This window comes from Thermobia domestica, chromosome 5 (genome assembly GCF_964235325.1).
Source record: "Thermobia domestica chromosome 5, izTheDome1.hap1.1, whole genome shotgun sequence".
NCBI lineage: Eukaryota > Metazoa > Arthropoda > Insecta > Zygentoma > Lepismatidae > Thermobia > Thermobia domestica.
In genome coordinates, this window is record NC_137458.1 from 33,671,555 (window position 1) to 33,683,614 (window position 12,060).

At 35.5% G+C, this 12,060-nt stretch overlaps 1 protein-coding gene across 1 annotated transcript in view; it reads left to right on the forward strand.

Moving 5' to 3' along the window:
• The window catches only part of LOC145685844 (uncharacterized), a 112,393-nt gene that overhangs the window by 46,970 nt on the left and 53,363 nt on the right, over window positions 1-12,060 (forward strand). Inside the window, exon 4 of the mRNA XM_081758466.1 lies at window positions 9,044-9,186. Within this exon, the coding sequence (XP_081614592.1) occupies window positions 9,044-9,186 (143 nt within the window). The remainder of the gene's footprint in view (window positions 1-9,043; window positions 9,187-12,060) is intronic.

Sequence of the window (12,060 nt, forward strand, 5' to 3'; positions counted from 1 at the left end):
TATATATATATATATATATATATATATGCGAGTATGTATGTAAAGGGCTCGGTATTTACCCTGGTTGTTTTAGGTTGCCATAGATTTTTGACACCCTTCATTGACCAATTATTTGTGATGTAAAGTATTGCCGCGTAACTTATAATTAATAACACCTTACTGATTTGTTAGTAACGTTAGTAACTATTAAATTTTAATACCATGTTAAATATTGCATGTAAATAGAACAAGTAGCAGGTCGTAAGAAAAGTAAAAATAACCCTAATCCTTATCCTTAACCAAAATATCCTTATCCTTATCCTAATCCTTATTGTGAGATCATAGTGAAATCAGTAAACTTCGAAACAGTGCGCCCCGCCAACAAATCCTTCTATCAGTAAACTATGAAACAAATCCTTCCCCTACGATTGGAAACTTAATTATTTGTCGTTCGTCGGTTTCGTGACTAAAATCTCTTGACCCCACGATCTATACTAGAAATAGAAATTCAGTGATCTTAATTTGAACTGATTTTGGTTAATAATTTAGTAATGTGAATACCGGACCTAGATAGCTCCAAAGACCTAATTCCATTGAAATATATAGTATTATGGAAATATGTTCCCAATGTCTGTGACTGGATTCGATAATTTTCTTTAATCTGAATAAATTTTGAAGTTTTATACCAAGTGCGTCAAGTGACGAAATGAAAATTATATATAATATGAAGCAACTATATTGTCTGTAGTTGAAACAAAACGATTAAATACTCTCATGGACACCAATCACAGTGCATAAAGAGAGTTGAAAATTGAGTTACTATCAACGTGAGAACAAGGACTCATAAATTTGTCGAAATTTCTCCTGTTGGGACAGAGACCCAATAAAATGCTATCAAAGTTTTTTTTTAGAATGATTAACCAATTATATTCTTTTTCTTTCCTCTTCCACATTGATATGTATTCATTGTACTGAATCCTAAATATGTGTAATGTTGACCTTTAAATTTTTTTCCTCCATCTTTTGTCTTTCTTCTTTGTCGATTTTTTTAATGTAATCCAACTTTTAATATCTCTATAAAGAGAAATATGTTATTCGATATTATTGAAAGTAACAGATTTCTGTGCATGCCTATGTATCATTATTAATATATATATATATATATTTTTGATTCATGTACCAAATTTTTCCTGTTATGTCAAACTAAGTTTTTCTTTTCTTGAAATGTAATAAATGTCTATAGAAATGTAGTTAGGTTAGTTTAATTCAACTAAATACAACCTGAAGTATACATTGTCCTCTATGAATGTGAGTGTGAGTGGAATGTAGGTTTAGTATTAAGCGCACCAATTATTTTGACATATATGTGTGACTTACTACAATTAATGGTAGTTGGCAATTAAAGTCTTTGAATGTCAATACTAACTTAATTTAAGTTGGCTCTATGAAGGAAGCGAAAAGGACCGAAGAAGCCTGAACGAATGATCATCATAGGAGAACTTCGAGAGTCAAAATCTTCGAGAAATATATGTGTTACTCTGAGTTTTATTTTGTTCTGTAGTCGATTCTAACATGCCATCAGCTTCTTCATTTATCTTTCAGATGTTGGATATTAATAAAATTTCGAAAATATTGAATATACTGTTAAATTAAACTTTCTCATCTATCTCAGATCTAGATTGGGATAATTCGGTAGTTGGGGTTACATGGATCTAGGTCTGGGATGTATGGGTTAACATGTGTCTACCTTTGATCACCTTAATACCAAATATTCACCCAATAGCTATTGGAAATGATCCCAATTCGATAATTATTCACTTTCCTTTACCATATTTCTCAAAATACCCAGTAACAGTTTCCCTCTTTTACCATCTTCTTACTTTCCCTCTTTTTCCTCTCTTCCTATCTCAACTTCCTCTTCTCTTCTTTACTTCTTCTCTTATTGTTAATAAAACTGAAAAGGGGGTCGTGACTGGGAATTCCATCTATAATAAACACGGTCATGTATTTATTTATTTTATTTTATTTTCTTCAGAAGTCCGATAAAAAGTTTTCTCATTTCCATCGAACCTAGTATGTTCGAAATTAAGAAATGGATAATATATTCCAATATAATTAGACATAAGCCTATAGCTTCATGAATATCCCCACCAGGGGTGAGGGGTCCCCACTCACGACTTATTTCATGCATCACATTTGTTACAGAGCTTACAAGGGACATCACCCAATTGTCCGGCTCCGATTTCAATGAAATTTTTGTTGCTGATAGAGGACATGCATTCATTACTTGTGATGACAGAAATTTTTGCCATCGTGCATGTTTTCTATTTTTTAATAATTTTTAAAGGTTGTGATGTGGTTAATAGAGATTACTGCAGAAGTCCCTTACTACCCTTTGTAAACGGAGTGTTAATGAAATAACAACCATGTAGATACGTATAGGGCCTAGGAGAAGTCGCATGGTACGTATGACCTTGACGGCAGCCATCTTGAAATCCGCCATTTTGAATTAAGGTCAAGTTTTTTAAATGGGAATAGGGTAATGTGATACGTAATTTCGGGCTAGAATTTAATCAGGAAGACAATGGTGAAGTTAGTTTTAAGATGCGCTCATTTGGTGAAAAGTTACAGGCATATTAATTGTTTATACTTACTATTTGCGTAAGTCCCTTACCTCCGCTTCTAACCCGCGTATTAATGATAATAACTGGATAAAGGTTTCGGTAATACATATTATGCCTAGAGGGAAGTGGTACAATAAGGGTATCATTGACGGCAGCCATCTTGAAATCCGCCATTTTGAATTAAAGTGAAGTTTTGAAAACTGAAAACCATAGCATGTGGCACCAAATTATAATAGAAAATTTTTCCCAAAAGCCAATGGTATGGTTGTTTTTGTTCTATAGTTAACCAGTATGAATTTATGACTCTTCTAATGTGCACGAAACATCCATTATTCGATCTTTCAAACTGGCAACACTCCTAATTTTCACCGCATGTTTTAAGATTCCAACTGGCACTTTGCAATTGTTTCCATGGCTCATGTTTTCTAAATTTATTACATTTTTTTTAAAGAGTTGCGATTTGTCAGTTCATGAATAGTGTTGGGATAAACATCCAGCAATCTTTCTGAATTTTGAAGACTTGCCATGTAATTATTAATTTCCTAGGCAGTGTAATTATTTATTTTTACCCAGAGTACATGAGGAACCTATGGACCTATGTGATGTAAAGAAATACAAATGTAATAATAAGAAATTAACCATATCACAACCTTTAAAAATTATTAAAAAATAGAAAATATGCACGATGGCAAAAATTTCTGTCATCACAAGTAATGAATGCATGTCCTCTATCAGCAACAAAAATTTCATTGAAATCGGAGCCGGACAATTGGGTGATGTCCCTTGTTAGTATTTATTTTTTCTTTCTTTTTGTTTCTTTCTTTTTCTTCTTCTTTTTCCCTTTTCAGTTTTAGATTGGCGAACCGTAACAGGACTTGTTGCCCTGGAAACGGTGGTTTCTATGGCAACGGACTTCACGTTCTTATTGTAATATATTTTATTGTTACTTTTATTAATATTTATTGTTACTGTTATATATTTACTATATTATTATTGTTACTATTTATCGATACTACTACATATTAGTTATTTTTATACATATTTATATTTTGTCTCTTCTTTTAGCTTTTACTTCTCTTTTATAGCATTATTTTAATTTTTTAATACGTTGATTTTTAGATATTGTTCACGACACTTGTGTTGATCTTGACGGGCTCATTACAGTTCTTATGAAATCAAATGTATGCAGTACCTGAGCACAGTTTCTCAGGATTGTGTTTTGATTCCTTTGTAGATTAGTTTAAAGTTTGAGGTTTCTTTCAACAGCAAAACTATTTCAGACATTGACCTACAGATTAATATGGGTACCAGACCACATGAGTTTCACAGGAAATCGAAGCCAGATCTCCTGTACCAAAGGCTAGTACAATAATCATATAACAATTAGAAATCATCTCTGAATGTTTAGTTCGAAGACTTGGGATGCGTTGGTATATTTTTAGGGATTAACGTACATCCCATGTAGGTCTACTTGTAGAGGTCTACATCGACAAGAAATTTTACGTGCAATGGCGAAAGAAAAATTTAAAATACTTTGATTGATCAATGCATGACGGAATTCCTAGACCTAGTGTACGACGGGAAAATCATGTTTTGCCGCTCGGTCAGCAGAGGTAAGAAATAGTTAAGAAATCTAGTAGATAGAATGTGTTTCCGGTGCGCGTGTGCCGCATAGAGTTCAAATATTTCGGTGTTCAATAAGTATCTTGGGGCAAATTAGGGAGCTAATTGAATAAGAGGAGTGGCGGACTCCGGTCCAGAAATTCAGTAATAATGGCGATGAGACTCGCAATATGCTGACCACACATTTCCAGATTCAAATTATCGACATTAGCTACAGGATTTCTGTCAAGGAGTTTCTTTTCATTTTGTTTTAGTTTACGTCTCACGATTATGTAGCGAAAGTAATGGAGACGGTGTAAGTGAAGTTGAAGTATTCGTATCAGTCTTATTGAACGCTCTACCGTATATGCTCGCGTAATGTCCACGCTCCAACTTCAGAGATATTTTTTGGGAAGAAAAGTGACCCACGTAATATCCGCACCGTAGAAATCACAGCTTGAAAATCTAAGTTACGTCTTGTGGTATTTCTAATACGGTACCAATTTTCGTACTTCTGGCACCGGACACTCTATTTAAAAATTTAGAATAAATCATACAAAATAATTGTGGATTATTTTATTTTGTGTAAAATTAATTTTGAGCTAAATAAAATAATTTATATATTAGTTACATATTCTTTATGAATTTTGAGTCAATTCCTTGAATTCAACCTTAATAATAATTTCTAGAATAATAAGTTAGTACCGGTAGTATATGAGATATAATAATATCTGTAATAAAACTTACTTTTTTCCTTTGTAAAAAGGAAATAAGGCACATTTTCGTACTTCTGGCACCACAGACATATGAAACCACTTTTTGCTCGATGTTCGGCAACTTGCACTTTCCACCACGAAACACGAGTGAGTCATAACGTCGGTGCCAGAAAGCCAGTCAGCAGACGGGAGATAAGAACAAAGTGCAATCCGTACAGGTTTTCTGCATCTTGGATTTCGGGAAAATGCTCGCCTTGCAACGACATTCCTTTCTCCTCCTTTCCTCCTCTAGTGAATCGCGTGTTACAAGCTTTGTTTTCATTCATTGTAACAGTGCCGGTCGACTTTCTTGCTAGTAAATGGCGTGTGTAGAATAGGGTATGGGGAAGTACAGCTGATATACAGTGGCTTTTAAATTGAAAGTCTTTGAATTTGCCCAAAAAAACGAGAAAAGATTTGTAGCGAGAGAATTTAAGGTGAATGAAAAATGCATGCGCAACTGGTGCAATCAATGCAATGAACAGACGACAAGATACAAAAACACATGCGTGTTTCGTGGTGGAAAGTGCAAGTTGCCGAACATCGAGCAAAAAGTGGTTTCATATGTTCCTGATATGCGACCGCAGGGCTATTCGGTGACGCGGGAAATGTGCCAAATAAAAGTTCTTGCTGCAGTACGAGAAGAAGAAATTCCTACTTCGCAATTCAAGACAAGTGAAGGCTGGATGCTAAGAATGATAATGAGGAATGGGTTTTCCTTTAACTGGCATAGAACAATTTGTCAAAAATGCCTAGCGGTTACGAAACAAAGTTAATGGACTTTCAACGCTTCGTAATAAAAGCGCAAATCTAATCAATATTTAGCCTCGGAAATTGAAAATGCTGATCAGACACCCGTTTATTTTGATGATCCCGGTAATTACACAGTAAGTGATGATCCCGGTAATTACCGGGGCGAAGTCTGTGCCCATTCGCACGTGTGGATCCGAAAAGCAACGCGCTACCGTTATGTTAGTGGGCGTTATGTTAGTTAGATGGAAAGAAACTTCCACCGTATGTGGTTTTCAAAAGAAAAAATCATACCGAAAGAAAACTGCCACCTGAAATTGTGGTACGAATTCAAGAAAAAGGGTGAATGGATGACGCTTTCATTCAGGACTGGTTACAGTGTGTTTGGTGTAAGCGACCTGGATCACTGTTACGGCTACGTTCTCTTCTTGTTCCGAACAGCTTCAAAGGGCATCTCACAGAGGTAGTGAAACAACATCTTGAAACTTCGAGAACTGATCTTGCTGTAACTCGAGGAGGCCTAACATCAGTTCTCCAGCCCCTTGATGTTTCTGTCAACACGTCATTTAAGATTGCATTCAGGCGCAGCTACCGTGATTGGCTGGCTTCTGGTGGAGGGGGTACAACTGCAACTGGACGTCTAAGAAGGATGTCAATCTCGGAAGTTTGTACGTGGATTCTTGCAGCGTGGAAAAGCATGTCCAATAATCTCATTGTTATAAGTTTTAAGGTAACTGGCATATCAAACGCACTTGATGGATCGGAAGATGATCTTTGGGAAGATAAAGTGAACAAACAAAACACTGATAATGACTCGGACTTTACCGTCAGTTCGTCAGATGACTAGTGAAAAAAAGAAGGAACAAAAGTGCCGGAACTGCTTGTGTATTAACATTTATTTCTTTCGAGTGAAAAAAACTGCTTACAAGTAATTTTAATTTTTTACATTTATGATTGTGTTGTGTTTGTGACTTTACATCAAGTGTGTGCTGACGTGTTGAAAACAATGTTCGAGGATAAAATAAAGATAAGATTTAAATAATTTGCTTATTGATTTTAAATGCCATATTTTTTTTAACAATTAGTGATATTCATTTGCTTTTCATTTAATTATTTACCGATATTATGTAGGAAGTTCAAAACGAAATTTACTTCAAAAAAAATGTGACTGAAAATTGCGCGCTTTTTGAACGACCCGCGTAATGTCCGCACCAGCATTTTGACACCGCGATTTTAGTTTTTTAAAAAAAGTACGGACATTACGCGAGCGTATATGGTATATCATCTCTCGTTTCATGGGACTGATACCATTTATAAAATAGACACATGAATGAATCTAGGATAGACAAAACGTAAATAAATGTATAGATGCTTTTCTTTGAGTTTTAGTAGTTATTTCAATTTTAACTAGTTTGTTTTCTTTTTTTAGGCAATTTGTAACCTTTCATCCAACCAGCTATTTCATCAATACCAATTATCCTAAGGTCATGGTTCGTACCTCATTTTGTTCGAAATGAAGTAACATTCTCAACCGTACCACTCATGTGTTCCTATTATGTACCTCGTTCAGGTGTTTCCATTTTTCTGATCACCATCTGTATATATATATATATATATATATATATATATATATATGCTTGTTACTTAAGATGTTCTACGCAACCCTTCAGTAACTTTTGAAACTGTTTGTCGTAACTTTGGGGGGGGGGCGGTCGTTCGAAGTCAAATCAATGTAAGAATGTATTGAATGTATTGCCAAAAAAAAAAGTAAAACAACTCTACAGAAGGAGAAGTAGCTATTGTCTGCAATTTCTAGAACAGAAATTGCCACCTGCGATTTCGAAGGTGCATTTTTTTTTCTTTTAGCAAGAACGCCAATGTAGATAATTTGTTGCAATTTATTGCTTTATTTGACTTCGGCAACGTAAAACAAAAAATGGTAAGGCCTACCTATTTTAGGTTTTATTTTACATTTATTATACAAAGGTGAAAATTCTTAGGTTTTATTTTTAAAATAAAAAATATCCTATTCTGGATGGGGGCAATTGCCCGTATCGCTCCGCGCCCTGGATCTGCCCCTGACTTAAGCATATGCGTGAAGTGGTTTATTACGAACAGGACAAAATGAACTCTGATAGATTGATCACAAGTATTCGGTTAGAAACACTGCTGCTTGCATTTTAGTTTCAAAACCGGCCGCCCGCACTCGTTCGCTGGTCAGGTAATAAGAGTGATGCGGAAAATGTCATCACTTTCTCAGAGAGTTTTTGATGCTCTATCCAATGGAGCTCTCAAAACTAAAAATATCACAAATAACAGACATACACAGACATAGAGAATTCAGGAGACTAACAAACTTTTTAAGTTCGTTGATTACAAAAGTTTACAATTATTACTGGAAATTAATGCTGTCATCCATTTTGAACATTCTAAAAGAATATAGTTTCAAATGTATTGAAATATAATTTCTTATCGATAGTACGAAACGTTGTAAATAGTTGTAATTTTTCGTAACTGTTCTCTAAGTGGATTTGTGTAAAACCAAAGGTAGTTTTGTCAAGTTAAATATAAAGTCAAAAATAAACCTCTTGACAACACTCTTATTTGTAAAAGAATACATAATGATCGCTTTTGGATGTTACAATGGTCTGTCCAAACAGCTTAATAAAAATTCAGCGTAACATAAGAAACAAAGGTACTTCTCTTATATGTTAACCAAAAAGTAAAAGCTTGGTAAGGTAATTGTAGGGGAGTGCCGAATTCTACTTCGCCCTGGGCACCAAAATCTCTAGCTACGGAACTGGTTGTAACACAGCACCACCGAAAACACGGTGTTCCGGCCGCCGCCTGACCATTGCCAATTCAGTCATCGGTGTTCGTATTGAGGACTTTTATCTTAACTCTCGATAATGGAGTAATGACTTGAACATTGAATGTTATAGGTATGTCAGAGTTTATGGGTTATGCTTACCCCGATGCAGACTCAAGTGGAAATAAATGAACAAAAACCTTGGTAAACTTTGCTCACCTAGTTTTTTTTTTTTTTTAATCGAATGGTTCATGCAATAATCATTTTAACATTGTGCATATCTTACGTTGTGTGATTCACGACAAATGGAATATCAAGATCTAGGCTTGAATCTCAGAATCTAGTTTTGAAGTCAAACTTTTTCGAAGAAAGTGCCTTGAATTTGCATTCAATAAATTGTGCTCGTATTCAGAGTTCCATAATGATATTCCTCATCCAACACACACTTACACCTTGCTCTCTAGTCATGAAAATAGGAGGAAAACCTGTTCATTCAAAATAACTTTTGTCTTTCTTGGTTTCAGTTCAAAATCACATTTGATTGAGTGCTTTTCGTTTTGGAGAGAGATGTATGAAGAATGCTTCCCCAAATATGACAGACCAGATACCAAAAGCCTTGTTGGCGTAAGGAAACAAAGTATCATATTTCTATGTGACAATATGAATGGTAAGTTCAATGTTTTGAAGATAATTATCGATACTCTTTCTGAAATAATTTGTTACTATGCTTAGTATTAAGTAACAGAAAGGAACGTTGCTTTATATATTTTCTAGTTGCTGGACTTGATCTCAATTCAACTCGGTTTTTCAGACTTATCTCTTCACAATCGTTAACATCCTTACAAACTTTCAAATTCTTGATCAAGTATCAATGTACGTATGGTTGATTTTCTTTAAAGAAACCAACCTGTTGTATTGCACCGAAATAGAAAGGGATCATATATTTCTCAAGAACTATCAAAAATAAAGCATATGCATTGTTAATTTTTGGTCAATTTTCGTTCATAGTGTCCGTACTACGATTTTACAAATTGAACTAAAATTACTGCAATAGGCTGTCGGCTACGGTGACAGCTTAATCTTTCAGTAATGCTGTTCGTGATTCGAGATGCACGTACTCAAAACTTATTTTTCCCATTGAAATTTAAGTAAATATAATTAATCCGCTCCAGCCACATCAACTTGATACTGTGTGTATCTTTTATATTGTAAACCTGGGTTATTACTCCTCTAAAATTGATTTTTTAATGTAATTTTATCTAATGTAAAGCACTTGAAGTAATCCCAGATTGGTAGCGTTAGCTCACGGAACATCTTAAATTCCTCTATTGCTAACGTTAAGAATATGCACATATATCTGATATGAGGTACTAATGGGGATCTCCATCACTGTTTTGAGACTGCAAAACACAACCTTCTGTGTAAAAAATAAACAAAATTTGAGTTATATTTAATATGTATTTTGTATCATAATTTTCGTGTATATGTGTCTGTTTGTGTTGCGGATATATGTTATTTTATTCTTATAGTGTCTGACATCTCTCAAGCTAAAAGGAAAAGTTTAACAAATTCATACCTTACGAAGCTTGCGCCCAGTCAACTTTGTGGTGGACAAATACCGTGTGCGTGGGTTTTTTCGGGGTTCTTCCCATTTCCTCCCACTTTATTCATTCCACCATTTCATTTATCCACCATCTCATCATCACCGTCTCCTTTAGCCTAATCGGCATAACAGTCGCATGTAAAACTTAAAGATTATATTTTCACTTTTTACCATATCTCAAAAAGTGAAAAATCTACAGGAATGCCAAGCTTATGCTGCCTGCTTCCGTTGTTCAGCGAAGAGACTAAATCGGCTTCTATGAAACGGTACCGATGAATGTTGGCTAAGAACCTACAGACAAATTCAACAAAGTATAATTTCTGGTTCTTGTATTGAATCAATTATTATTTTCCTTGGGGAAACGTATTCAATGGATTGGCCAGAGTTATATGGTAAATATCACCAAGTTCTGAATCTGGGAGGGTTACATATCGAACAAACATTTCTGCATTTTATAGGTAAATGATTAGATGGAAGTGATTAGGTAGAAATTGTATGGATGTCAGCTGAAAGTAATACACAGTAGAAGAAACTCGTTTTGCTCCTGAAATTACTCTAACGGTTTTACGTCATTTGCTGCAATCTTTAGAGTAGTGTAATGAAAAGGAATCTTCGTTCCCAACGATTAAATGTTTGTTTAATATATTATCGTCTCGTGATTACTTACTTCAGAGCTATACGCAAATAATATTTTAAGCTCTGTGTTGAGACATAAAACTAATAGCAGAATGATTTTTCGCAATGGATCATCTAAACTATACTCGCTGGCTTCCAGTTCACATTTTAGATTTGAAGAAACACATCCAGAGATTGTGAATGCTTCAAAGTAGAATACTTTGTGTCAATCTATTTCTATATATATATACTAGCTGAATATACCCATTCCTTGCATGGGGGCTGTATTTAGAAGTCAACACCTGTGGGAATATCACTATTCATTTCAGCGACCGCGAAAACTATTGATTTGACACTAATATCGGTCATTTTGGCTATTTTACATGTCTCGTTATCCCCCCTTCCGCTGACCCCCGACTCGCATACAATAGTAGCTGAATTTGAAAGTAATCGCTAATGGAAGTGTCACCATTCATCTCAGCGACCGCGAAAACTATGGATTTGACACTAATATCGGTCATTGTGGATTGATTTACATGTCTCGGTATCCCTCCAGTAAGCCCGACCCGTAGCGGATTAGAGTGAATTTGGAAGTTAATGTGATCAGAGTTTCGCCACTGATTTCAGCGACAGCGAAAACTATGAATTCGACACTAATTTAGGTCATTTTCTATTGCTTTTACATGTCCAGGAAAACGCTTCCGTGAGGACCCCTACTTCGAATTTTTAAAAGAAAAACGCTTCCCCTTGGTCTGAGGCCTGGACCAAGGTATCCGTGACCAAAAGTTGGTAACTCTGGGTCGACTTGTTTAGTCCCCAGACCGGTTCCGATAAACGCCCCCCTGAGTCTCCTCTGGTTCGAAATTTGGTAAAAGCACTTCGTCTAGGTCTGTGGCCTTGACCAAGATATCCGTGACACAAATTTGGTAACTCTCGGTGCACTCGTCTAGTCCGCAGGCCGCACAAAGTCACACAGACAGACAGACAGACACATACACACACACACGAACTCTATTTTATTTATATTAGATTGTAAACAGATATGTCAAATGCCTAATCCGGACCTAAGACAAGCTCGAATCATTGTGTTCCTTTTCAATCTATTTGCAGCTCGACATAAATCCAATCTTGAACAAAGTAATTGTTACTCGTAGTGATGATAGTATGTCACCCTGTAAGGACTAAGCCACTACTACTAGTGATTCCAACGCTACACTATGTCCATCAAAATACATTAGCGATAACCGAGAATAGAACCCCCAAAAATGTGCATTTCAGTCACTTGACCACAAAGTCACGCAACGTTCCTCGATTCGCAAAGAG